The sequence below is a fragment of the Fusarium oxysporum genome, chromosome 1 (assembly GCF_000149955.1).
Source record: "Fusarium oxysporum f. sp. lycopersici 4287 chromosome 1, whole genome shotgun sequence".
NCBI classification, from domain to species: Eukaryota; Fungi; Ascomycota; class Sordariomycetes; order Hypocreales; family Nectriaceae; genus Fusarium; species Fusarium oxysporum.
The window spans coordinates 643085-669541 of NC_030986.1; the positions used below are offsets into that span (position 1 = coordinate 643085).

General features: G+C 49.7%; 7 protein-coding genes across 8 annotated transcripts; 2 read left to right on the plus strand and 5 right to left on the minus strand.

Moving 5' to 3' along the window:
* Positions 1 to 16: 16 nt before the first annotated feature.
* Positions 17 to 873, minus strand: FOXG_11052 (uncharacterized protein; the record flags this gene model as incomplete). The annotated part of the gene is made up of 3 exons (XM_018390543.1): positions 17 to 559; positions 609 to 689; positions 748 to 873. Coding segments are annotated over 3 exons (750 nt in total), but the record flags the coding sequence as incomplete, so codon positions are not given.
* Positions 874 to 1364: 491 nt separating this feature from the next.
* Positions 1365 to 2945, minus strand: FOXG_11053 (uncharacterized protein). Its single transcript, XM_018390544.1, has 7 exons — positions 2758 to 2945; positions 2430 to 2707; positions 2354 to 2381; positions 2242 to 2307; positions 2104 to 2184; positions 1878 to 2057; positions 1365 to 1825 (listed from the first exon to the last, which is right to left on the minus strand). Exons 1-7 carry the CDS (start codon positions 2881 to 2883, stop codon positions 1649 to 1651), a joined length of 936 nt encoding a protein of 311 aa, XP_018249026.1. The 5' UTR covers positions 2884 to 2945; the 3' UTR covers positions 1365 to 1648.
* A 32-nt stretch (positions 2946 to 2977) lies between these two features.
* On the minus strand, positions 2978 to 4854 carry FOXG_11054 (uncharacterized protein). Its single transcript, XM_018390545.1, has 2 exons — positions 4135 to 4854; positions 2978 to 4087 (listed from the first exon to the last, which is right to left on the minus strand). The coding sequence occupies exons 1-2, from the start codon at positions 4768 to 4770 to the stop codon at positions 3206 to 3208; spliced, it is 1518 nt and encodes a 505-aa protein (XP_018249027.1). The 5' UTR covers positions 4771 to 4854; the 3' UTR covers positions 2978 to 3205.
* Positions 4855 to 4906: 52 nt separating this feature from the next.
* Positions 4907 to 10281, minus strand: FOXG_11055 (uncharacterized protein; the record flags this gene model as incomplete). 2 transcript variants are annotated; one of them, XM_018390547.1, is made up of 3 exons in its annotated part: positions 5016 to 7567; positions 7646 to 9411; positions 10075 to 10122. In XM_018390547.1, 3 exons carry the CDS (start codon positions 10120 to 10122, stop codon positions 5662 to 5664), a joined length of 3720 nt encoding a protein of 1239 aa, XP_018249029.1. In that variant the 3' UTR covers positions 5016 to 5661. The 2 variants fall into 2 exon arrangements, with proteins under 2 accessions (XP_018249028.1, XP_018249029.1); XM_018390546.1 differs by having other exon boundaries at positions 4907 to 7567; positions 7646 to 10281.
* Positions 10282 to 14413: 4132 nt separating this feature from the next.
* FOXG_20435 (uncharacterized protein) lies at positions 14414 to 14620 on the plus strand (the record flags this gene model as incomplete). The annotated part of the gene is made up of 1 exon (XM_018400720.1): positions 14414 to 14620. One exon carries the CDS (start codon positions 14414 to 14416, stop codon positions 14618 to 14620), a length of 207 nt encoding a protein of 68 aa, XP_018249030.1.
* Positions 14621 to 15386: 766 nt separating this feature from the next.
* FOXG_11056 (uncharacterized protein) lies at positions 15387 to 18870 on the minus strand. Its single transcript, XM_018390548.1, has one exon. It carries the CDS (start codon positions 18721 to 18723, stop codon positions 15679 to 15681), a length of 3045 nt encoding a protein of 1014 aa, XP_018249031.1. The 5' UTR covers positions 18724 to 18870; the 3' UTR covers positions 15387 to 15678.
* Positions 18871 to 19384: 514 nt separating this feature from the next.
* On the plus strand, positions 19385 to 25559 carry FOXG_11057 (uncharacterized protein). Its single transcript, XM_018390549.1, has one exon. It carries the CDS (start codon positions 19683 to 19685, stop codon positions 25167 to 25169), a length of 5487 nt encoding a protein of 1828 aa, XP_018249032.1. The 5' UTR covers positions 19385 to 19682; the 3' UTR covers positions 25170 to 25559.
* The last annotated feature ends 898 nt before the right edge of the window (positions 25560 to 26457 follow it).

Genomic DNA, 26457 nt, shown 5'->3' on the forward strand with positions numbered 1-26457 from the left:
TCGGAGCGTTGAAGACCATCTCTCCACAGTTCTTGAGTCCATACTTTTCAGCAACTTCTTTGTGCTGTACCAAAACGTCCGCAATGCCGGTGTAGTAGAAGAGCTTGCCTGTGAGGCTCAAGGTGCTGATACGTGCCCAGGACTCGATGTAGATGAAGTGCATCGAGTTCTCGGGTATCTTGCCCAAGATCTTGAGAAGGTGCACGGCCAGGCCGACAAAGAAGCCAGTCGCGGGTCCGTTGGAGTAGATACAAGTAGGATACACGAGCTCGACACCATCGATTTTGGGTGGCGGAGTCAACAGAGCCGGGAATATGCTGACCATGCTGAGAAAGGCTGTGTATGGAGTAGTCAGAAGTGATTGGTGAACACGGCGCGCACGAGTGACGGTGAAAACGTCGTGTGCTCCTGGGTTGGTGCCCTCAGCAGCACACAGTGTCTTCAGGTCTGCTTCGTAATCTTCAAGATGATCCTCCGACATGGTATCACCAGAAGAAATCAAATATCGTCGGTGAAAACCATCAAAGTTGCTGAAGCCATCATCCATCATCATGAGCATCTCCTTGGTGTGACCTCCAGAGCCGAGGACGAAGACACGGTAATCATACGGGGTGCGACGTTGATTGAGAGAAGACACTTTCTCTGTTTACTGTTCTGCGGCGACGCCTGACGACTCGGATATGAAGAGCCTTGATTTTGTCAGTATTGGAGTGTAAGATTCGGTTTCGGTTGTGAGATTTGACTTACAGTGAATACAATGAGCAGGGTAACAATGTAGAGGAACATAGTGGTGAGAAAGGCCACGAGCGGTCGGCGCGAGGCAAGGGCGCCTATCGCAAGCCCTACGCCTGCGGCGGCGATCACCATCACCATGTTTGCGTTGAGCACTCTTGATGGTAGATCAATGCACCCGTGCTCGTACTGTGAAGTGAGTGAGGTTGAGGTTGATCTTGACAGGTGGACCTTTTATTTTCACGCTGAGTCCAAACCACTTGGTGATCGAATCAAGAGACCTAAACAAAATGTGTCAAAAAGCGACAGAACTATATCCACCTTGAGTCGAGGAAGTGATTCAATGAGGACTTTGTGTTATTTTCCAGTCTGTTGTACAAGTATTCATCTGCACCTTTCGAAGCGAGGAAGTTGAAAGTGGAGGTCTGGCACTGGCAGCAGAGACCCGACGATTCATTTCACTGGAAGTCAAGCTCACAACACTTAGGTGCGTATTCTTCGAAGTGCATACAGTCGCCCCAAACAAAAATAACCATATTGAGTCCAATATCAACCATGCACATCTTTACATGACCTCAGAATTAAATCTATAACCGTCACTACTATAAAGACTGGGCTTATGAACTTATTGAACGGCTTACACCAATGAATTGAACTACCCTGGATCAGTCATTGAGGTTTCGATATCCTTGAACTACATCCCTTCATCATCATACAGGCCATTGTTCTCTCAAAGCGTATCTGTGACAGAAACTTTGGGAACTGTTTCTTCTAAGTTCCAGCCCAAATTCCCATGAGTCCAAATATGCGTTTCACATTATAAGGCCTCCCTCAATGCAAGCCTCGTTCAGCAATCAAACAAGCAAGAGTTCTAATGTCACTTGACAGTTGAACCACGTCCCAGTATTCAGACACTTTAGAAGAAACGACGTTTCTTCTTGGGAACAACCTCCTCCTCAGGCACTTGCCCCCCAACAAGTCTTCTCATCGCCTCTCTCCCAGAGTCATCGATGACCTCCTTCATCCCTTCGCCAGTCGCAGCCGAGCATTCGATGTATTTGTGTGCTCCAATTCGAGTGGCCTGCCAGTTCGCCTATAAAAGTCAGGAACCACACTCGAATCCTCAAGCACGTTTGAGAACTCACCTCTGAAGAGCAAATGCAGCAAGTCGGATACGCCAACAGTACAGAAGATGAGAACGCAGAGCCAGTTTGATGATCTTCCAAAAAGCACTGGTCGCGAAGATCCTTCTTCAAGCCGACGAGGTACAGCAATGGTTCAAAACTAGCAGATTTGGTGAAGCCTTGGTTCGAAGCGTGATGCCACTACTTAGTTAGTTTTGTTTCGTAGACGGTGGGATGCTTAGCTTACCCATTGGATGATTGTGTACATGGATATTTTATCCGAGATGTCGAAACAGAGAAACACTGCGTCCCATTCGATGTAGGTCAACTTTTCAACCACGTTCAGGTCTGGTACGCCAGAGGTGTCCTACAGCTCCATGCGAACAGGCTGGTTGTGGTAGATACGCTCGTTGACGTAGGTCTCATATAGAGGACGAGAAAAGGCATTTGACTGTTGAATGTCAGCATAAAATCACTCGTGTCGATGCTGAACTCACATCAGGAAAGTAACCATAGCGAGATCGACTGTTCAATTTTAGTACATATGCCGACACCAGTTTTTGGGAAACTCACAATAGCAACGATGTCTGACCAGCGGCTTTACTCCCAACAAACAAAAAGTTCAGACGAACAGGATCTCGCGGGATCTCCTCTGGCTCCTTTCTCTTCCTCTTGCGACCAAGCAAGCTCAGCAAACTCCTTCGCTTCCCCTCCGCACGTCGTTGCATCATGCTTGAAGCAGGTCGAGGAGAAGAAGGTGTTGAACTACGCCCAAAGAGAGGCGTAGCAGCGCGGAAGAAGCCCAGGCGCGTAGGAGGGCGAACTTCAGGGGGAGAAACACTGCGAAAGGTCTGCGACATGGTTAGTGTTGCAGGGAGGAAGGCTGTCAGGGGAGATATACGAGGCGTGTGGGGGGACGTTCGTCGAAGTGGTCTCCTTCGAAGGGATCGTCGCGATCCATACGGCTTGGAACGCGTTGACGCCACGATTCAATCCGTTCTTCGGGCATCATGTTGAGGAGTGACATTGGAATGAGGAGGAATGGGGTTGCTAAGGTTTGGTCGCCAAAAAGGGCAGAGTTGCAACGCTTGGGAAAAGGTGAGTGTGAAGGTGAAGAGAAAGAAACGGAAGAAAGAGACCGAATGAATCAAGGAAGAAGTGCGCTGATAAGAAGTGTAATTATACCGATTACACATGAGATGAAAGTGGTGATGCATGAAGCCTTAGCTTGCACTGGCAGACAGCCGTCAACGCTTCACTCCCCAACATCCCCCATCATAGACCATAATCTCTAAGCTGAACCAGTAAACCATCCATATCTCATTGCTTCACTGCAACACTGAAGTCAACTACTCGAAAAACTCCGCCGCATTAGCAATATAAGCCCTCCTCAACCTCTCCTTATCAACCCCCAGCAGATCCCCCGGAAACCACTCCTCCAACCGTCCCCCCGGCCTCCCAGCACCCTCTCCCAGCTTCTCTCCCTCCTTACCAAGCACCATAACCGCCAACGCCGTCCCACAAAGCCAGGCATATACCATCCCCTCGCCACAGAACCCAGCAGCCATCCACTCCCCTGACCCTTTCGACCCAGGGGCTCGTCCAACAAGAGGCATCAAATCACCTGTGAAGCCGATGATTCCCGTCCAGGCTTTTATAAGACTGCTTCCGGAGGCCCAGTTTGGTTCGTAGATGGAGGGCATCACGCCGCGGATGTGCATTAGGGGAAGGGCGTGGTTCTTACTATCGTCCCAGATTCCGACTTGGTCGAGACCGTCTTCGCGGCTGCGGAAGAAGCCTCCTCCTATCATAAGATCACCTGCTGTTCCATCTGGTCGATCTGGGCGTTGGGTGATGTAATCGAAGCCTGGGCTGTAGATTACAGACCATGAGCGGTTTCCGTGGGTTGGGGGGAATGAAGATCCTGGTCGTTGAGCGCTCATGTGTGCGATGGCACCGACGACACAGCCCCTTACTGGAGGGAGAAGTTGTGCGGCATGAGCATTCGTTGTGTGAATAACATGCTTCGCCTTGATGACTCCACGCGGTGTCGTAACTGTATAAGAGCCATCTGAGTTATGAGATACCTTCTCAACCGGTGTATGAGTGTTGATGCTCAACCCCGAGAACCGCTCGAGTAAATCATTCCAAACACTCGTGACAAGACGATATGGCCAGAGTGCACCAGCCGTATAAGTTACAGCTCCCACAGCAAGCTCATTCATACCAAACTGTCCTCATTAGTGCCTCAGTTGTCACCTAAGACGTGGAAACTCACCTCCTTTCTCGCCTCCTCCGCCTCCCAAACCCGATGCTTTTCCTCAGGCATCCACTCCCTAACATCTTCAACCTGCTTCTTCGCCTTCTCAAAATCCTCCCTCTCAACAAAAACATCCACCGTCTCGACCTCTCTGACCTCAGCCACCTCAATGCCCTTCCCTAGCTGCTTTATCATCTCTAAATGCCTTCTCTTAAACCTCACTATCCTCCTCGCATCTTCCGGTCCCAGCTTTGACTTGAACATGGCGAATTCATCATATGGTGCACTTTTAATATGTCCGCCATTCCTACCCGTTGCACCGCTACATAGCTGTCTTGCTTCACAGACTACAACTCGTAGATTGGAGTCGGAGAGTTCTAGCAGGGATTTTGTTACGGCTGCGCCTGTGATGCCGCTGCCGATGATGACGATGTCTACTTCTGAGGGAAGCTTGTCATCTTGGATGTCGCATAGTGCTGGGAATGGCGGGTCGTCGAGCCAGTATGACTTTGTGGGCTCTGGCACGGGAAATCCTGGTTCTGAGGATGCGCGTTCAAGAAGAGACGAGAATTGCTTGTGAAGCGTCAGAACAGTCTTCAAGCCATATGATATGGCCGATGCCGTTGATTTAAGCGTCGATATAACGGAACCCATGTTTATCGGTGAGCTTTATGGTCAAGTGAACATGCTGGGTTATTATGGAGAGAATATGTAGCTGTCACACAGGAACAATCGGCATGTATAGTAGCATTTTACGATGCATCCAACCACAAATGATAGGTTGGACAGGGTTGTTGTTAGCTAACAGTTATCTCGCATGAACCAGTTGCGACGCTAAGCTAGTCTTGCAGATATTGTGTTCACTTAGATACGAGACCAAACCATCAGACCTCAGTATACGGAGTATGAACCAACGACCTTTTAGCTTGCATTTTCTCTAACGTCTAAGAGCTACCTTGCCTAAACCACCAGGATATGCCCGTTTCACTGCCGTCAAGGTACAAGCAGATCGCTAAACAAAAAACACCATCATCATTCTGGTTTTCGTTCCCCATCCCCAACACCGACGAACTGCACATCAAGAAATTCCAGAAAAAAGCACTTCCCGCAGCGAAGCCAGAGCCGCTGCCTTTCCTTCCCCTTCAATCCATCACTCGCTTCCAGCCCAAGTGAAGCAAAGAGTTGACAATAAAAACGGGCTTTTCAAACTCCAGCTCCGGCTCCCCCTTTCCTGTTTGCTGTTGCGCCATAACCGATGCAGGGTATGTTTTGAGTTGAATTCAACATGTCATAAGACATAAGTCCTGTTCCTTCTACCCTTCGGGTTTTGTTCCAGTTCCATACCGCCATGGTGATAATTCCTGTGAACTCCAGGGTCCCTCCGTGGGAGAGAAGTTGGCCATGAAAGAGAAAAGGGCCAAGAAAAACAAACCAAACTCCAGCAAAAGCAAAAATCCATTTGTAAAACCGTCCAAATTGAAATGAAGTAATGGGTATCAGACACTTCGTCTCAAAACGTACACCACCGTCCTTATCTAAGGTCATCTAAAGACTGACCATCCCGTTCTCGGCATCAAGATCTCCGGCATAATCCGTGTGATGCGAGAATCGACCATAAGGATCAAGCCCCAGCTCCTGTCTCACGTCCCTTTGAATCTGGAGGAAATATCTCCTCAGACTACGTAAGCCTTTGAGAAATCCACCGTCAGGTTGATCAGGGTGTTGCGGAGGGCAAGGCTTGTCGTCAATCTTATCAAAGGGAGTGACACTGTTGGCGAAATCCGCAATCTTGAAATCAATCTCCTTCTTGTTCCTCGTCTTCTTTCGCGAGGTCTCCTCTGTATCTGTTGCACAGTCGGTGGTAGACTCGTACATCGTTTCGTTGTCCGCATCCTCGGACGTATCGCCGTCGTAAAACATGAGCAAGCTCGCAGCGTAAAAACGGTAACCGTTCAGCTTGCTCACAATTTGTTCGAGTTGCCCAAGCTTCTTGAGCACAACTGGAATATGTCGCAGAATACTATGCAGATCGACACCGTTGTATAGAAACTTTTGCAATGCGCCTTGGAACTCGTCTCCAGCTTTCAGTTTGCGGCCATAGTATTTATCCTGAAAGTCATATGTTTCCTTCGCAGCGTTCCACACTTGCAATCCGCAAATTCGAACACCTAGCTCAGCTGATGTTGTGTTTCGACACTTTTCAGTTTGCGACTTTTGTTTCTTTGGAGTAGCCTCCACGCCATATTGTCGAGTTCCCATCTTCAAATCCATCATACAAGGTCTCTTCATCCCTGAGGTAAGGTCCTCTAGGAGCAAGAAGTATTCGACTCGATCCTTTTGAGTCTTTGCCTCTTTCGGGTTGACTGGCCTAGGAATCTTGGTGAACTCATGGGCAGTCTCTTCCATGGCCGGGGTGGGCTCAGTCGATTCAATGGCAAACTCGTCTTCAGGACGTAGATGCTCTAGGTACTGTGAGTGATGGTGGGCATCATTTGTGTCAGGATGATGGTGTCCATTCGTAGAATGTGTCTTTGAGTGTCGCTTGGGCTTATCTTCGTTGTCTCCCTTATACCCAGCATCATCAGCCTCCTCAAAGTACTTCAAGTCTCCCCTGGATTCTCTAACATCCTCCGGTTTCCGTCGAAGACCGCCAGCAGAATACCTGCGCTTCTTCTTCGCTGCGAGAGGGTTTTCCTTCAGAGTTTCCGGCTCTGGAGCGCTTGTTCCAGTCACATCCTTGACTTCTTCGGGAGCCTGCTCAGGCTCAGACTGAACGTATTCATCCATGCCAGGTCCGAGATCACTGTGTGAGTAGTGATGCGCAATCTTTCGTTCCTGAGGATAGCCGTTTGCTTCATCGTGACCGTTGATGAACGGGGAGTTACTTTTGATCAAAGCAGGGTCGGAATTCGTGGATCGTAGGAGACGTTGCAAAGTAGGACGTGGAATTGATCGTTGGTGTGGTCGGCGATGTCGATGAATCTTGACAGGTTCCTTCAGGAATGCGTCGTTGAAAACCTCGTTTCTCAACCTCTTGTTGACCATGGTTGCGCCCCAACTGTTGGGTCGCTCATCCAGAGGCGGTCTACTCGATGTTCCAGAAGATGGCACGGAGGGATTTGATACAGTAGAAGTTGAGATACTTTGTCGTCGGTATTCTCTTGGCAAAGGCATCGGCTGGAGAAGGTTTCGGGGCAGAATGTGCCTGTTGTCGTCGAAAGTTACCGTCGGAACAGGGATGTTGCTATTGGCGAGAGACTGGCTAACAACTCGGCCTGTCGGTTTCTCAACTTTAATGGCTTCCTGACCCTCGTTCTGTTCCAGTTCGTTTCTACTAGACTCAAGCTTTTCCTGTGCCTTCTTGCGCTCGGCTGCTGCCGCCTCGTCTTTCTTGGACGTGCTCTTTCGGCGAGCCTGTTTCTGGAAGGTGACATTCAATACACCGATATAGCTGTCAAAATTAGCATTTCAGCACGATCTCAATAATACAGACGCAAAGGGTCGCAAAACACAATTCGATCAGACGTACCGAGGAAGGAAAGGCAACAGATCACGGTGGTATCTCTCTATAGTCTCGTAAAACTCATTTTCCCTATTGTTGAGTTGCTTACAGACAGCCCTTCGAGAGAATCTCCAGAGGGTGGTGTGTCCACCAACTTGATGTTTATACGGAATGAGCTCGATCGCCTCCAGAGGCTCTTGAGGGTCATGCTGATGATCATGGACATGGTCTTCATACTGGCTCACGATTTGCGGTTGTTTATGAGAGTCAGTTGTCACTGTGATTTCCTCCTCAATAACGGCACCCTCTTCACCTTGTTGAGGAATGAGGTCACCGCGTTTCAAGGTAAGCTTCTCACGAGAAGGGTGACGGGAAATTCCATAAGGAGGTTCATCCTTCTCATGAATGGCTTCTGACTCTGGCTCATCGGCCTTCACAAGCCACGGGCGTTGATTACTTTGCGATAAAGACCGCACGCGGATACTACGGGCCGCAATGCGGTCCTGTGGTTCACTTACACAAGGATCTTGGAGCTCTTGGTGGGGCAAAAAGACGGCAGATGAGATCTTTTCTTCCCCAGATTCTTCGGCTTCTCCATCATCGCGAGATCCGACATCAGTATGAGCACTGCCCGCCGAGTCCCGTCTGGACTCCACAAATTCGGCTTCACGGGCGGCCTCGGCATTGGAGACCGGGGTCGGCCCCACAACGTTGGCCGACTCCACCTGTTCGTTTCCGTCTTTGGCCTGGGACAATGGCTGCTGCACTCGCAACGGCGCCTTGTCTTCAGATTTGATGGAGCCATTGACTGGAATGGAAAAATAATCCTCGCTAGGAGATGTGCTCAGAACAGGTTGTTCATCGAGCGAATCTGATGTGAAAAAAGAACCTTTTCGGTCTTCCTGGCGAGTGCGAATGGCTGTCGGCTCTTTGTCAGAGGTTGTCGGTTGGGAAGCTTCGCGCAAGGCATGTTGATGATCCTCCTCGAGAGGTGTCAATTTTTCTTTCGCCGTTTGTTTTGTATCCTTGCGACGTGGCTTATCCTCTGGTGGCAGGCCTTCTTTGAAGAATCGTAGACTGTAGCTAGACTTGCGGCTACGAGCATTATGCTCCAGGCCAGCCATTGCCTCAGTCACAGACTTCTCAACTAAGCCATCCTCTTCTTGTCCTTCCACAGAACCAATGGACCATATCTTTTCGGTTTTTTCAGCGCCATTGCCAGTCCAATGGGGCAGCATCTTTGCCCATTGTATCGGCCTCTGTTGAACGGGGTTCGCATCCTCCTTTCGCGTCGCCAAAGGTGGTGTCTTGGTTCCCGAGCGAGTATCGAGGGGGACGGGTCGGTCAATAAGGGCTGCTGTGTAGCTTGTGGTTTGAGGTTGGTAATAGTCAACAGATTGTCTATCGAGATCCAGAGATGTCGAGGCCTTGCCACGGGCCATGTCAATCGGTTCACGATGATCAAGAGCACCTCGAAGCGTAGTAGCAAGAGTTGAATGGCTGAAAGTCGATGGGACGCTCGCCGCCTCCCGAGGGACGAGCGACGTCATCGTTGTAACAGTAGTAGACGCTCCCATATTGATAGATTCGGAAGTGGCTCTAGCTAACGGCCTAGGAGCGGTGCGCTGAGCTGGAACATTGTGATAAGAAGATTCGAAGGGGTTTGAGGCGCTATCGCGATCGTATTGGGAAGCGAGGTTCGCTGGTGCGGTTGGTGGCCCTGTCAACGAGCAAAGACTCGACTGCGCAGTGGGAGTAGTAGGAGTCGAGATAGTCGCAGAGGATGGGACGATCTTGTCTAGGTTAGACTGTCGAGCGGCAGTAGATGTATTTGTAATAGTTGCAGGAGAGGGCGAAGTTATAGGAGGAGTAGATGTAGGAGAGAAGGATTTGGGAGATTTGACATTGGTGATACCTCTCGCGGAAGCCAAGGCTTGGGTCAGCAGGGAAGGACCGGTCTGCCTCGGTAGGGGACCGGGGCCACGGGCCTTCTTATTACTGGAAGTAGAGGCAGAGACAGGGCCAAGAGCAGCGCCGATGGGGAGGGTATCGGCTTGGTCTGGAGTGTCCCTGGCATTGGCATCACCACGGGGCAAGTAATCAGAATCAGGAACAGAATCAGGCACGTTGTTGGGCACCTTGTCTGCAGAGGGTGGCGGTAGGAAGGGAGAGACGGAAGAGGGAGTGGGAGTAGTGTTGTCGGCTGCGGGATCAGCAGCGACATCAGCAGCGAGGGCGACGGCGGGGGATTGGTCAAGGCGCCCTTGATGGGTATCATCAACATCATCATAATCATGATTAGGGCCAGCGACACTGCTATCTTCGCCCGCGCCCGCGCCTACGCCTATGGCTATGCCTGCACCAGCGCCATGGCCTGTCGCAGAAGTATCTGGCAGGGCCTCAAGGACAGGCGCAGAACTGGAACAGGTACGGATACATTGCTCTGGCTCGCTCACCTGAACGGCGTGTGCGGCATTTTCGGACAGACGATGCGGACTGGACATGAGGAGGAGGACATCTGGCGCGACACGCTTTGCTTGGTTTGTTAGGAGAGAGGAAGAAGGAGAGAGTTGCGAGTTGTGAGTTGAGATTGTGAGGATGAATGTGGATGGGAGAAGATGTGGGCGTGGAGGAATGATTCGTAGATACGGGGCCGGGGGGGCTTGCCTTTGGCTTTAGGTTGGCTTTTTTCGGGGGGCGGTAAGGCAAGTCAAAGTGCTATCTGAGACCGAGGGAGGGGCACTTCATGGCCCGGGCGGGGCATTGCCAGTGCAGTCCTATCAGTAAAACCCAGCAGAGCGTTCATTGCTCACCCAGTCACTCACTGTAAGGGGGGGGGGGGCTAGGAAGGGTGCCCTAGAACATCAAGCCATCGAAAAAATATGTATCTTTTTGACTGCCAAGTACCTGACCCAGCACCCAGTCCGGCATTTGGCAGCGACTAGGGGTTGCCTCTCTGGCGGGGTGACTTGATCAAGGTCAAGGTGACTCGGATACTTTTCAGGTCAAACCAGACATCAATGCAATCCAGTCCATTCCCAGCCCATCTCTGTGCCATTTCGCGGGGTTCCGGGCTCTTAGTGGCCGTATTCAATTAACTTCCGGAGGCCGAGTTTTTTTATTGCCAAGTTCCGGGCCTGGCTTCATCGTTCCCCGGTATGTCTCTACCTACACCGCAACTAAAACATCGTATGGATGAAGGGATTGCTGGTCGAGCAGCAGCAGCAGATCAGCCCTAGTAACCAATACCGTATACGCACACACCGGGAAACTCAGCCCAAGTCTGTGCTCGTCGCAGGAACCCAATTCCCAAGCTGTTGGATAAGCCCAGTCAGCGGTCGCCCCAGTGGATACTAATTAATGTGTTGCGGCACCGGGAGAGCTATCCGTGGTGCCCATGTGAAAGAGAGGTTGGATAGAAAGTGATTATAGTGTTGGGAGGCTCAAACACTGGTTATTGTTATCTAAGACGGTCAACGCAAGGGATTTAAGGCCAAGGTGTTAATGAAACTGCAACACAGCAGATGTTGAGGAGGGGAGTGTTGAGAGACTGATAAGGTTTTTCAGTTGTGATTGTGATTGCGATGAGAGGGAATGAGATGGGAATGAAGGGGGTGTGGCTTGCTAAACCCTTCCTATTGATCCCTATCGCTACCATGTGGATGGATTGCGAGATAACCGGGCTTCTCGAAGGTGAAATTCTAGGGGACCTTGATGTCAGTCAGCCTCAAAATAGACATTGCCAGCTGTTTACTCTGATCAGACTTGTGGGACGACATTCGTTCATTGCATCAATTCAGTCAGCTTGAATCACTCAAAGTCTCAGTCTGATCAACTGCAAATCATTACCTCTCCCTCTGCTTATCAGATCTGCATTGCCCAGTATTATCTGCATATGTTTCCTGCCACTTCAGTAAGTCACACTTACACTCGCAGTTTGCAATTGAAGTTGCAATGTGCCTAGAAGAGTATCATAGTTGGTCCCGCTGTAAAAGGACGCTCCGCAGATATGCGTGAAGCGTCAGATCCCCCATGCATGTCCTTATCATCATGGATCCAGTTTGAATAACTATTGGGTAGGCTCATGATGCTTTAGGCAATTATTTAGAAGCCCCGCTGCGCCGTTGCTGCCAGAAAGTGGAGGTTTTCATCTAACCCTGCCGCTTGAGGGTGAGGAAATAAAACTGCATCATGCCTATGACTTTTGAGGAAGCTGTGCTGTCTGGTAGAAGTCAAGGCTGATAAGACGCCTATTCGACCATTCCTAATGCTATATCTTGAGAATGTATGTCTCTCAACTTCTTAATTGTTTGTCCTCGAGTTCAAAGTTAGAGTTGCAAACTTTGAGCCAAGGCTGACGTATTTTGTCGGCCGCTTGGCGGAACCTATGCTGCGTTTCACAGGGATCATCAATGGGTCATTCTTGGGTCATTTCTTGGATTTTTCTTTCGCCTTGGTCACGTTCACCCTTTCATTCTCGGCTATGCAAACCGCAAGGGAGACCCACGTTTAGTTCGTGACATTTGATGGTTTCTGTTAGCAATTGGCTTTCATGATTGGATGCTTCATCTCTCTTTTGATGCGGCTGCTGAATGGTTTGGTTCCCCAACGAGGCTACACTGAAGAGACTAGGTTATCCCTTGGCAGCAAAAGGTGAAGAGAACAATGATCGAGGTTGAGATAGAGAGAAGTGGCGTGGCTAAGGTTTCGGAATCTTTTGGTTTGGTCGAACATGGCGTATGCAGGTCCTTGTTGGTTGGCTAGGTTGGGTTCTCTCCTATGCTGATATGGTGAAGGTTGTAAGTCAAAGGCGGGTTACAGTTTCTAAGAATTAATCGAGCAACTCTCATTGCATGTAAATCACATATCGCAGGCAAAGAACTGCCCATCAACAACAAATCTCGTCATACTCTCCCATCATCGCACACGAATCGTTCACCCTCCATCAATGCATCTATCAAATGGTGTCTCTTAGTGCGGGGCTCTCTTTGGTGGGAATCCAAAAGGGTGTCATGTGATGCTTCGAGACTGGCCAAGATCATGACATCTTCGCAATGCATCCATGATGGGTGTTATTGATATCAGGTCAGGTCAGTTGCGCCGACAGTGCGATTTCATTTATGCGCTGATCATAACCCCAGATTCTCTAAGCTGAGACCCCAGTGCACACAAGACAAGATATTGACATCTGGATGGTTTGGTATTGGTTCAGACGACAGACTCGGTCTATGGCTTACAATTTACATTTTTATTATCCATTACACAACATGTTGGCTTTGGCCAGTAGATGGAGAGTCTGGTGTCGTCTTGCCACGTCCGGTCTTTTCAGTCGCTAACCCCAGAGCACAGAGCTTCCTCATTCCATCATCATCATAGCCAGCTCATCAATCTCCGATGACACAATGAAACCCCCGAGACACGTTTTCTCAGCAACTCTGTTGAATGGCTCCAGCCCCTGCCGTCCGTACCCCCTTTGGCGTGTTATGCGTTTTCTTTTTTTGCTTTGAGCTCGATCATATTCCCCTGAAATTGCTTTCATGGAAACGTGAGCAAGCTACCATGGATCGCTTCATTTTCGAGTCCCATACCGAATGCCCATTGCAGAGTAGGGCATATCGCGCGAGACGCTATTTCTTTCTTCTATTGTCACAATTGTGCGCTTAGCTTATATCCTTGGGGTGTGTTGTTAGACGTTGGATCGTTGTCGAGATATCCCCGCTAATAATATGCATCAGCCGCAAGAAAGACAGAAGAGCCGAGTTTACATATGACTGCGGCCGCCAACGGTGCGAATACTTGCATGAAGCCATGGATGTTTGGTCTGCAACGTTTAATCGGTGGAATTTGTTTCGAGCTCTTGATCCGAAAGAGGCATGCACTGAAACATCCATGGTTAGACCTTACCCTATATCGCTCCGGGTAAAAGATACTTTTGTTATCAAACCTCCCCTGTGCCCCGGACAAATTTACCGTTTCTCAAAACGCATGAATGATGAAAGGTTTTGTTCAACTGATGGAGGGAGACGTTGTGCCTGGTCGTATCATCTTGTTGAGCTACTGTAGCTTACACGATGGCGGCACGTCCCATCCCGCCGAAGTGGCTCTTGGGTCTCTTACACCAACACCAACACCAATTATCAAGACATGAATACATGGAACAAGCCTTGCCCTGACCATCCTACCTCGATTGTCCAATCATCAAAGTCGCTGATATACCCCATCTTTTAGCTAGACTCTTTTTTGTCTCGCCAAAGTTAATGCCACAGAGATGTGTATATCACTCTTCAGCCAATAGTTGTCCGTCTCTCAACAACGTGCCTCGACTTCACGTTCCATGACGTTCGAAAACCTCAACCTTCAACACGACCCGGCCTCATTGTCACCCCCGGCTTCAAATCTTGAGTGACATGGACTATCTCGAGTGAGACATGTCCTACGGCGTTGGCTCAGCGCCAATTCAGGGGAAGGGGAAGCGAGAAGCACCGTGGAAGGAGAACCGGCCGATCCTTTGGATATGTCGTGTGCTTCTCTGTCACTCTCACCGAAGACAGTGACTGAAGGGTGGTTATCAATGCAGGCCCTTCTTTAGCCGCTTCAACCGGGTTAAAGACCCGGTCGACTGTTATCTGCTTCGTAGTAGGGCTCAACTCGGCCTTGCTCTGCATCAAGATCCCCCGCCTCTTGGTATTTTCCACGAAAGACCTTGGATTCATGTTCTTAGAGATCTGCCAGTATATGGATACAAATCCACAAATCCACAAACCCACAGACTTCGTGGTCATCTGACTCTTGCAAATGGGTCTTCTCACCAAGCGCAACGTGCAGCTGGAGACAAGAGACGACAGCCCTAGCAAGGCAAGACCGGAATTACATCAAGGCATTGCGTGGATCTATACCTCAGATCCGACTAATAAGCTTCCTCCTCCAGAGCATGCATATTACCGTTCCCGGGACCGGACTGGGCGGAAAACTGCTCCACCCCCGATCCCGCTGTGTTACTGAGATATCCAAACGGCCCTGGCATCGAATCCTCAATTTCTCAACACGGACGACAAGTATTCCCCCTGAGAGATCATCTCCAGAATACGATTCCGGCATCTTGACACACGTTCCGTCGCTGCTTCTAGTCTACACCGAAACTTCCACTGGCCAAAGCTTTCAACACACTGAATCGTCGATCTAGCTCAACCCATCCACAAACAGCTCCCCTCGCAACCATGTGCCGCCAGGGGGCGTGTAATCAGGGCGAGAAAGTACTTCGTTGTACTACTTGGCATAATCCTTACATGCTGCCATTAAAAACATCAAAACGTAAGTTAAGTTCAATTAGAGATTTGTGAGGCGCACTTTGGTTCCTGGCGAATCAGCTCCGTAACCGCGGGCTCATGGGCGATGAAAGGGAGACAGCATTACATGCCTTGCATCATGCACGTTTCTTTTTGAATAGGCGAAGGAAAAGAGTTTTTATGCGTCTTCGTCATGATTTGCATTTGTAAGAAGCGGTGTCAGAATCGAATGCTACGAGGTACAGCTTGAGAAAGCTTGTCACCTCGTTTCCAGGGCCCCGGAATGTTGGGCTTGCACGTGGCTGGAACAATAGGGACTTACTTGACTGAGTGTACAATACGTAGTCGATGCTTTGTAGCTCTAAGCTGGTCCTGTTCTCCATTGACGCGTGTCGTAAATTCAATTTCGAGTTTGATAGTGTTGCCTCTATAGCAGAGCCTGCGTGTCTCGTCTTTACTACTCCGTCACTGACAATTATGATTCTGAGTATATGTAATATAATTTCAATTCGTGTTGAATCTACTTGAGGTATCTACCCGTTGTACGCCTGAGTGGCATGTGAACCTCTATATATGACTCCCGTAGTAGGACTGTCGTGTCTTTCATTCCCTGTTCATCCTTAAACTCCCGACACGCTCGAGGTCCACGACGCTCGGCATGAATGCTGACGCATGAAAAACAAAAGCCTTTTTTGTGAAAGTAGTATATCTATCCATAGGGGCAAAGCCCGTAATGAAATCCTCGAATAGTTGTAAACAATCCTGGTGATCCTTTCACCATGGACTTTGCTGGCCCTGAGTCTTCTGAGGTGATGAGTCGGTTCCACTAAGATTCCATTCGAAAACGTGGTCCATCTCGCGGAAAACATCCTCGGCCATTTCCATAGGGTCCTGCGACTCATCGGACTCGCGATCGCTCTTAGTCGGATCCGCAGGAGGAGTCGATTGACGCAGCTGGTCTGCCGAAAGGAAAGCCTCTGCCATAGCGTCTGGCATTGGACTGCCGACTGTACGCTGTGATTCTGATGGAAGCAAACGCTGTTTGTGACGGATAATAGGTCCCCGCGCCACGGCATCAAAGTGCTTATGGAACTTGTCATCTCCTGACGTAGGAAGTTCAGACATAGGAGTATCAGGTGGTGGTGAGCCTTGACGTCTCTTAGACGTAGATGGGCAGGGTGTTGTTGGGTTACTCGAATATCCCTTGGTCTCATGGGGTAGCGGTGCGAATGAGACTCGACGTTCAGAGCTCCTGACCACCCAAGGATTCTTAGTTGCGGAAGCCAGAATACCTTGCGTGCTTGGCATACGAGCTCCCCATCCCCTCCAAACAGCGCGCTTGCTTCTACGAGAACTATGCGCTGGGGAAGTTGATCTGAAGGATGCAAATGACTTGACCGAGAATTGGGGCTCAGGTGTTGATTCTATGACTGTTGTGGCTGCCGCAGAGGCATCCTGTAGTGGCGTATCAACTTGAGATGCAACGGCTGGTGTGTTTGGCTCTTCGACTGCTGTGCGATCCTCTATTTCGACAACAGGCGTCAGGGCCAGGGGTATTGTCGGCAGTTCGGCCATCTCGTTTGTCCATGGTGTTTGCTCCACAGGGCTGGATTCAGCCACGATAGTGCCCGTTTCCTTTGACTCTGACATAGGGTTGTCTGTAGATATCTGGCCCAGGCAAAGCTTATTATCAACCCATGGGGTCTGCTGTGAGAAGGAAATACGTGTGTCCTTTGGTGAGTTGGGCTGGCGCTGTTGCTCCAGCTGTTGCTCCTTGGCTGGACTATTGACAACGGTTGGCCTCACGTTCTGTAACGAAGGCTGAGGAAGACTCAAAGCTCGGCGTGGAGTCGTCTTCTTGGGAGTAGATTGAACCGATGCTGTCTTTCGTCGACCACTGGGAGAGTTGGAGGCCTGCTTCGATGGGAGAGATGCTCTTCTTTGGGGCAAGCTTTGATAGGACGGACTTCCAGTCAATTTTGCCAACTTTTCCCATGAGCTTTCAGGAATGAATCTCTTCTTGATTGAAGTTCTGAGAAGATACTCAGCATGAGAAGGTGTTGAGCTGTCATTGCCAAGTTTCGATGTTGTGGATTTTGATGGCGTCGTCTCAGCCTCGCGACGTCTTGTTAAGGGTTGTGGCGTCCTATTATTGATTGTTGTTGGGGATACGACTTCAGTGGCTTTCGCTTTGCCAACCTCTTCCTCTTCTTCGCTAGATTCACCCACAGAAGCAGTGACGCTGCCCTCGTGGTTTTCAGTTACAGTCAGGCTGCTGGTGACATCGGCTGTCCCACCCATGTCCTCGTCTTCTGACTCTGTGTCTTGTTGACATTCGCTGGGCATTTCTTCAGCAACGAGCACTATTACTTCTTCCGCTGACTCTTGACTAGGATAACTTGTGAGTTTCGAATCAGATGGCGTGGTGTCAATCATCGAAGAACCACTGGCGCTATCCGGTCGGCTGTGAGGTTCCTCAGAAATGCCGAATCCACGAAACTCTTTGCTTGAAATAGATGACAGAGGACTTGTCATAGCTATTTGGTCAATTTCCATCGCTGATTCTGAGTCTCGTAGGCTGCGCCCCTCCTCTGCTGGTGTACTTTCTTGTGGATCGGATATGGTGCTGGCCATATCATTATTAGGCGATGACAGACCAGACCAAGTGTCCTCATCTCTGGACATGGAGACATCTTGGTCTGATGCAGCCCCAACATCCTGATTGAGCTTTGGTCGCATTTTGAAACAGAAACTGGCATCTTCTTGGGTCTCAAAAGCTGGGCGAGGTGTTGGATTGCTGGCAGCTTCACCTTGAGCTCCCAAATCAGCTGTTCCGGGTACAGAGCCTCGTTGAGGAACCGAGACTTTGCTTGGTGTTTGTTGGTCGGTGCTGTCTTGTGATGATATATTCGCATGTGAGTCCAGGACTGGAGTGTACTGTAGACATGATAAAGGTGACGACGAAGGCGCAGAGGCTCGATCCAACGTAACCTTATCGCAGGATAGTTCGTCCTCTGAAGTGGGTTGCTCATGTCGCGGCGTTGAGAAGAATCTCTTTGTCGCAATAGCGGAAGATGGCAAGCGATCGGGGACACTTGAAAAGGATGTGTTGAATGCCTTCGTAGCTGAGAGCGAAGGTTGATTTCGAGACGGGACTGGAGTATCAATGGAACCCGTTTCCATGACATCTGTTCGTCGTCGTTTATTCGCCAAATGTTTCAGCCATGAAGATCCCTTCGCTTTTCGCTTTCTCTCAGACAATGACCCTTGTGGTGTCGATGCCCAAAACTCGTCCTTCGGTTTCTTCTCAGCGTCCACGGCATCTCTCCATTCTCGGACCTTGGCCAGTTCATCTTCTTCCAGGTAAGGGTGTATTTCGGTCTCAGAAGTTTGGTTAAGGCTTTCGGGGCTCGGGAGGTGACATTCCAGACTATCACTAGCCGGCTGAACTGTCTCTGGTATAGATACGCTGCGTCTAACATTGGCGGACCTTTTCAATTTCCCAGGCGACGTCCTTATTATTCTTGCATTTCCAGCCGTTCGGTGCTTTGAACGCCAAGGGTTAACCCAGTTCGAGGACTTCGCATCAAACGGGCCTCGAAGCAATGCGGTCAAGAGGACTGGAGTTTTTCCGTCGAGAAATCGTTGACCTGCTGCTTCGATACGTAGCTTTCGTGATATGGGGTTGTCATAGTTTTCGTCGTCTGAACCTTCGTACAAGACATCTTCGGGGTCGCAAGTCGCTCCGCAGTAAATCGTGTCTTCACCCCATCCCAGAGCGAGCTCGTCCGCTAGAGGATCAGCGGTCTGGGCGGCCATGTTGATAGTATTGGAGGCTTGCGCCGTCCAGGTGGAAAATCGTTGTCTTTAAAAGCATATATAGCGTTGACCGACTGTTTGGGTGATTAGTCGTTCTATTGATTCACGATCCCTGTCTAAAGAAATGGAATGCACGGTCTATCACCAGGGAGACGCGCCCCGCGTCGTGTCACGTGGTGTCGCGTAAAGTGCTTTACTGTACGTCATGACAGTGACACAGAGCGAGGGAAGTCCATTCACAGTGGACATTCTTCTTCTTGATGAGCGGAATCGAATAAGAAACAATATAGAAAGTGTTTGTATTCATCCTTTTGTTTATAATTGAAATCTGAAGACCACCTTCATTAATGAGGTGACAAAAGGCTTCCTGAAGACCTATGATTGCGCCAAACCAGGCCTTTCGTCCCATGATACTACTCCGTTTGCAGATTTGCAACTTAGAATGGGCATCAAGCTCATAACCCCAAAACTTTTTGTGATTTCAAGGGAGAATTCGATCCATTTACAGATGCTTTACCTTATCACCATGTCTAAGATCGTTCCAGATGATGGCTAGCGCACGTGATCCCGGCAGAGCCCCACCGTTGACAGAGCAACAGCTCTAACCGTATCAAGGACCCTGGTCTTGTTTATCTCGATTCTCCAAAGTCCAAAGCTCAAGGATACGCGCAAACAACGTCGTCTCGATCTGTATTTCGCATGTGCTTGTTTGTTTAAATATTTTGTCGAGACCCCATGTCTTAGTTCAACAGCCGTACTTCTCGCCTGTGATTTAATGCATCTTCACCTCAGCATTCTCATTCCTCCCTCCTCTACGACTTTGTCTTTGAGTACCTTAAACACTTGCAACATAAACACATCACCTCGCGACCCCACCAACCGCCGCCTATGATTTTTGTTTAGTTCATGGCTTCGCATTGACATTTTTACACTTTGATTTGCCCTTCCAGTGTGACACCATGGAGCACGCTTGGTTGGACTCATTGTCCGAGGATTGGGTTTCTCAGCCCAGATCTGATTCCTCCGCCGTTCAACTCCCCCCTCTGAAAGATACTGAAGAACCCAAGACAAAACCCAGGGAGACGCCGAGTAGGATACCGCGTAGAACGTTGGGCTCACGACCCCAATTGTCATCAGCTGCTCGCGATTCGAGCTTCAATATACTTAGCGAGCGCACTGCGAATGATATCAACATTTCGAGCCAGCGCATCGTTAGACCATCATCACAAGGCTCCAAATTCCCACCTGGAAGGTTTGCCAGTAGATCTGTGTCTGCCTCCACGACCGCATCTGTTGTTCATAACACTATTCAACACAAATCGTCACCTGGAAGGCAACAGGATACACCGGAGTGGAAGAGACGACTGGTGTACGGCGACGTTCAGTATGGCGAACAGCGCGACCTGTTTTGCTCAGCTGCGACCGGATTACAAGACATGTTCAGACCGCCCGACGCTTCAGGCGACGATGGAGACGAAGAGGGACGCCTGGAGTCATCTATGATGCCGTCTAGCCCACCATCATACCCCCAGCGCGTCGCCAGCCACGACCTCGAACCCGATCTGAGTCAACTCGATGAACTCGAGGACCAACAGCCATTGTATCCAAACGATGTTACACCGAGCCCGAGCCCCCGACGGGCACAAAGAGAGATAAAATACAAGCTCAATGTGGAAGATTCTATGGTGTCCAGTATACCTAGCCCCCGAGATGAAACCCCCTCAAGACATCGAGATGAGTCTTATCGTGATGAAAGCTGTTTAAGCGCTCCTTCTGAGACGAACGGTAGCGTTCGAAAGATCAGCGGCCAAAGCGTGATTCGCAACGAAGATTTCAGTCCCATTCTTATCGGCAAGCAGAGCGACAAGGACGGCAATATGGACTTTGCGCCCATTGAGCTGCCAGCAGACAGATTGAAGCAGAAACTCGAAGCCTTGCGCATTAATCAGATGCTTCTCGATCCTGCAGTTGACCCTAAGACGGGATTTGATGAGCCTAATCAGGAAACTTCTGCTACTCCTGAGGATACTGAAGAATATGCAACAAAAGGTGGATTCTTGAATCTTCAACGAGGAGGTCGCTCAGGCGATGGTTCATTTCGCTATCGTGATCTCAGCCCTGGCTTGGGTGTTGACACAAGTGGAATGCTTCCAGAAGAGTCCCTGCAGGCCAGCACTCCCAAACAGTTTCCTTCCATACGAACGGAAGTTACCAACCCATATCAAAACGACTACTTCAACATCAGTCCGTCCTTGCCGCGAGCCCCTTTCCCCAGCCCAGACAAGAAGCAGATTAATCCAGGCAGAAGCGCGCCATCTGCTGGAAGCCCTCTCAAGCTTTTTGGCCCTTATGATACCTTTACCAACCAAACACTCCTTCGACGTATCAGTCAATTCGAGGAAGGCATGTCGGGTACGCCTTCCCGGCAATCCTCAGGATCTCAAGCTCCTCATGATCAGTCCGATATGCCCACTCACGAATACGGAGACTCCATGTCTAGTCCTGGTTTACCGACAACGAGTCATAGACCCATCAGTGGGAGATCTTTCAGTCGTTTTGGCCTTGGAGATCTTGAAGGATACGAGTTTAGTGAGGAAGTTTCTTATGTCTCTCAAGGAGATCCAGTCTATTCCGACAAGGAAAATGATGCCCCTCAATCACCAGATATTCCACCAGTTGAGTCAGTTCTTCAACATCCAGAGCAGGTAGCGTCTCCTAGTCCTGACGCCCAGTTACTTGTACGCAGACGCCGGGGCAAGTCCACATCATCATCTGGTAGCAAGCATCATAGGACAATCTCAGGTTCTAGTCACATCCACAGCAAATCTCTGAGTCCAGCAAAGGGTGCTCCAGGCAATGTCAATACCCCCAAACGCGATAGCGGATCAGAGGGTAAGAGACCTCGAACGTCTCCGTCCAAGGATCCAACGCCAAAGCGTCGCCGTACGCTACATCGTTCTGACATTGCCTTTGGTCGAGAGGATCGATTAGAAGGGGTAGAATCCGCCAGCCGTGACATGCAGTCGATTATGGGAAAGAAACGCAAGGATGCACGACCTAGTGAGTTCCAACTTGCGAACCCCAACGTGCTTGCAATGAGAAACATTCTCCGCCCACGCAGTCCTACGCCAAGCCGTGGATCGTCACAGCGTAGTGAGCCGAACGAGACCATGCACTCGGAGGATGATATGACCCACGAAAAGCCGAAGAAGACTCTTATCCGGGCATTGCAGGAGGAGACTCTAGGATATTCTACGGAAGACCATAGTGAGGTAGACCGTAAACCGTCTATTAGGACTCAGGACTTTGTCGACCAGGCTGCACAGATCATGGCCATGATCCGCAACCAAGTGAGACCACCAGGTCTCTCAAGTGTTGAAGAATCGGAGGCTGAGCATGGCACACCCGAAGGGGATGACCTCGATGATTCTTATCAGGAGTCAACGAATGAGCCCTTGTCTCGTCCTCCAAGCCGCGAAGGAAACCCCATGCCCAGACCACCCAAGCATCAGGAGGATCCAGAGCTGATCAAGCGGTTGAGGAAGTACCAGGAGTTCAGCGATATGGGAGACATCATTACCTTGTCTATGCGATCCATGGGCCTAGTCAAAGAAGCAATTCTTGCCGATCAAGAAGTTGAGCGGGAAATTGAGAAGGCGCCTCGCCAGCGATCAGAGCTGTCATACAACACTGAAGATGAAGTCATTAGCGATCCACCCAACATTCGATTGTCAGCTGGCCCTGCTCATGATGCGCTGCCATCGAGCCCCTCACGCGACTATCACTCGCAGTCATCGGGGATTTCGACAAACAGAACCTATCCTACAACGTCCTCGCATGGCTCTGAGACCCGAAGAACTATCATGCCCGAAAGTGTGTCACATCTTATCCCGGATCGAGTGGGCAGTATGTATCTCGATAAGCAAAACAATATCTGGATCAAGAAGAAGGAGACACCTACGCGGCGGCCCATGAATATTCTTCCATCAGACAGTGAGGATGATCCTTTCGCCAGCATCCCAGATTTGTCTGTGGATTTGACGAGAGAGATGCAGAATCTCCATCTCACCACCGCCAAGAAGAGCAACGCGGCCGGCAGTCCAAGCCAGGCGAGGTCGCCCACCAGCCCATCCAAATTTGCAAAGTCCCAATCAGCTAGAGGCTTTACGACATTGTCACCTGATGGGCAACTGAGCCCGGAGATGAATAGCCTTGTCGGAGAAGAGTTTGAGAAGTTAGATGCCCGGGTAATGGAGGATTCCGAGCTATATCTTGAAGAATCTTGTCAAGATGAGAGCAGCTTCCACGACGACAAGGCTAGCAGTACTCCCTCGACGACCACCAAGAAACGTAACCTCACCATCACGTTCTCTTCGCCGGTTGCATCCATCATACAAGATGTGGTGGTGGCAGAGGATTTGGACAACCTTGAAGATGATCCGGAGCTTCCCAATGGCCATTTCAACAACAGTTCATCACCTAGGAAGTCACCAGGCCATGCCAGTATTGGAAAATCAGCGTTGAAGAGCGGCGGTAATGGACAGGGCTGGAGTAACCGTATCCCCTCACGAAATGGCCCAGCATTTGTTCCTCGACCTGTTTCGCGGATTGACGAGCAAGACGAGGATAGTACAATCGAGCTTCCTATTGATGACCAGCGCCAAGTCAGCATCATTGGGGACACAAGCGTCGTCAGTCACAAAACACCCGACGGCCGACGCACCAGTCTGAGCTTCGTTGTAAACCCAACACCAAACAACAACTTCTACCCGACTCCTACAGACGACAGTGTCATGATTGGCCAGAATGTCGGAAAACTTTCCCTTAGCCCTTTGTCTGAATTTACTATCAATAATACGGATCAGTCGTTCGGCTTCGAGGTCAGCTATGTCATGGGTCGACGGCATGCAGCCACTGGAGATGGATCCAAGAAGGTCATGTCCATGACGATACGGGAACTTGTGGACAAGCTTAGTGAGGTTGAGCCGTACGAGCCTTACTGGGAAGACATCACAGAACTAGATCTTCACGAGAAACGTCTGGGAAGCCTGCACATGCTAGACCAGTTCTGCGGCAAGCTGGTGACACTGGACGCTTCCAAGAATGCACTGGGACATTTGGACGGTGTGCCGCCTAGTGTTCGGCAGTTAAAGGTATCCCAGAATATGCTGACCGAGTTGACATCTTGGGATCACTTGATGAACCTTCAGTACGTGGATATATCTGGTAACGAGGTCAAGAGCCTTTCTGCTCTCAAGGGTTTGGTACATCTGCGAAGCATCAGGGCCGACAACAACCAACTGACGAGCCTTGATGGCCTCGATACCCATGATGGACTGCTGTCTCTTCGAGCCCGAGACAACTTAATCGAGGAAGTTGATTTTGCAAGAGTTAAGATGGAGCGCCTCACTGAACTCGATTTGGGAGGCAACCGAGTTTCATCGATCCGGAACTTGGAGTTGGCTCCCGCTCTGTCACGCTTGAGGTTGTCCAAGAACAAGCTTACAAGCTTTGTGGCGTCATCGTATATCAAGACACTTCGTCAGTTAGAACTGAGCGATAACCAACTTACCTGCTTGGACGTCAGTAATTTGCCCAACTTACACTCAGTGCATGCTGATCGCAACCGCATTACTGAGTTGAGTGGCTTCAGCCGAGCTCGAAAGCTTGATAGCCTGAGTCTCAGGGAGCAGCGGGCAGATAAGGCTCTCGACCTCGGCTTCCTTTCTTCAGCTTGCGAAGTCCGCAAGCTTTTCCTTTCTGGCAACTACCTGGGCACCTTTGAGCCCACAGTGGATTTTCTCAACTTGCAACTCCTTGAGCTCGCCAACTGTGGGATACAGGCGTTGCCAGACAACCTTGGTCAGCTGATGCCTAACCTCCGAACGTTGAACATTAACTTCAACGCGATCCGAGATTTGGAACCGCTCCGGTTCATTCCACGACTCAAGAAGCTCCTTGTGGCAGGCAACCGACTGGCTGATTCTACCATGGTGACGGAGTTGCTCATCGAGTTTCCACATCTCACTCAGCTTGATCTGAGGGACAATCCTATCACGATTGGTTTCTATGCTCCAACGCAGATGTTGGTTCCTGCGGATCGCGAGGGCTACATTGACCCGTTTATGCTGCCTGACACAGATGTCGAGCGAGATCAGCTATTCTCTAGTCGACTAGACGAGATGACCAAGTTACGGCGACGACTACACCAAATTTTGTTTGTGGCAAGTTGCAAGAGGCTACGAAAGTTGGATGGGCTCGGCATCGACCGAGAGACGGTCCTAGCCAAAGACGCCGTGTTTCAGACACTGGTTGCTGAGGGCCTGTTGCCGGATGAGACACTCGTGGGTGAAAACTCTTCACCTTGCAAAGATGTAACGGTGGAAAATGAGACAATGGGGACGATGCGAAGCAGCCGTTGGAATGCAGAGGACAGCTTTGCCTAAGGGGCATTACAAAAGTGTATAATTCAAGAGGCGAGAAGGGGGGGTTGAGCTGTGCATATTTGAATGAGGCGTTTGTGGAATGTTTAAATTGGTTTTGATTTCTTTTTTTTTTCTCAGATCAAGGGAGCGAGAGGCTAGGGAATGGCCCTTAAAGGGGTAGGAAAACGGATTATGAATGAACATGGCATTACCAGGCTGGATTTTGGCATTGGTAGGAGTTCATGGGTTGACTATTACGAGTAATTATCTTACATAGCTTATGGGGACATGAGCTGTATGAATACATACATGGTATGAGAAGTCATGGATATTGAAGCTGCACTGAAGATTAAGCATTGCAACAGAAGTGAAAAGCAGTGAAGTGTCGAACAATTAATACGAGACGCATTGACAAGGGAGGTCTTAGCCTGGTCTGTCATGCGGATGATGCTGTAGCCCAAACGCGTCCACTCGGTAAAGTATCAGGTACAAAACGGTAATCTTCAAGGGTACCTTGTAACAGAATATTATTTGGCTGCAGGATGAAGTCACGCTGATCATGGTGCAGCCTCATCGACGTCAGAGATACGCACCCCATTTTGGGAGCTTCACTAATAAAGTTACGAAGCTTCTATCAAGGTTGTTCAGGCTCTCAAAGCTGGACAATGGTCGCGTGATACAAGGCACGGCAAACATTTCTGACTCTTTTCTTTCCTTCCAGTAGAAACAAGCCACATTATATGTGTTTTACTGACGAGTCAGACATCAGCATCCTTGCTGGGCTGGGATACGAAATGTTCTGGAATTGTCCAGGGTGCGGGAATCTTCGGGCTGTTGGCCAGGCGTAGTCTAGCTGGGATGGCCCTGGAGATGAAATCTATCTCATGTGCACGAGCTTATAAGTGATCATGTCTGAGCTCAGCTTTTTGCGCTGGCGGTTTTGTAGTTAAATAACAAGCTTTTTTTCGTTGGTGGCGGTGCCCCTTGGGCTTGAAGAAAAGGGAAAGGAAACCCAACCGTGGAGACGAGCGTCAGGTACCCTTTTGATATGAGAGGTTGATAGGAAAATAGTGTATTTGTTAAAACAAAGGAGTTATCTTGGCGTGGTTGTAAATTAGGGAAATCATTTGTCTATCAACGTCCTTTCATCTTGACGTTGGGTTTATCGCTTCTTTTCGGTTCGGTATCATCCATCAATGCCTGCTAGAAATTCAGGGCGGGTTGGTGCGGTAGGGCGACTTGGGCTCCCTAAAGATGATAGATGATGCCCTGGAAGCCAATCAGTTTTGCGGAGGAGCAACAAGCCCGG

Coding starts and splice junctions, on each gene's coding strand:
- FOXG_11054 (XM_018390545.1), bottom strand. CDS start 4,770: ATGGGTTCCGTTATATCGACGCTTAAATCAACGGCATCGGCCATATCA. Junction 4,088..4,134: donor CGGAGGAGGCGAGAAAGGAG/GTGAGTTTCCAC, acceptor TAATGAGGACAG/TTTGGTATGAATGAGCTTGC.
- FOXG_11053 (XM_018390544.1), bottom strand. CDS start 2,883: ATGTCACTCCTCAACATGATGCCCGAAGAACGGATTGAATCGTGGCGT. Junction 2,708..2,757: donor AACGTCCCCCCACACGCCTC/GTATATCTCCCC, acceptor ACCATGTCGCAG/ACCTTTCGCAGTGTTTCTCC. Junction 2,058..2,103: donor TGTACACAATCATCCAATGG/GTAAGCTAAGCA, acceptor CTAACTAAGTAG/TGGCATCACGCTTCGAACCA.
- FOXG_11057 (XM_018390549.1), top strand. CDS start 19,683: ATGGAGCACGCTTGGTTGGACTCATTGTCCGAGGATTGGGTTTCTCAG.
- FOXG_11056 (XM_018390548.1), bottom strand. CDS start 18,723: ATGGCCGCCCAGACCGCTGATCCTCTAGCGGACGAGCTCGCTCTGGGA.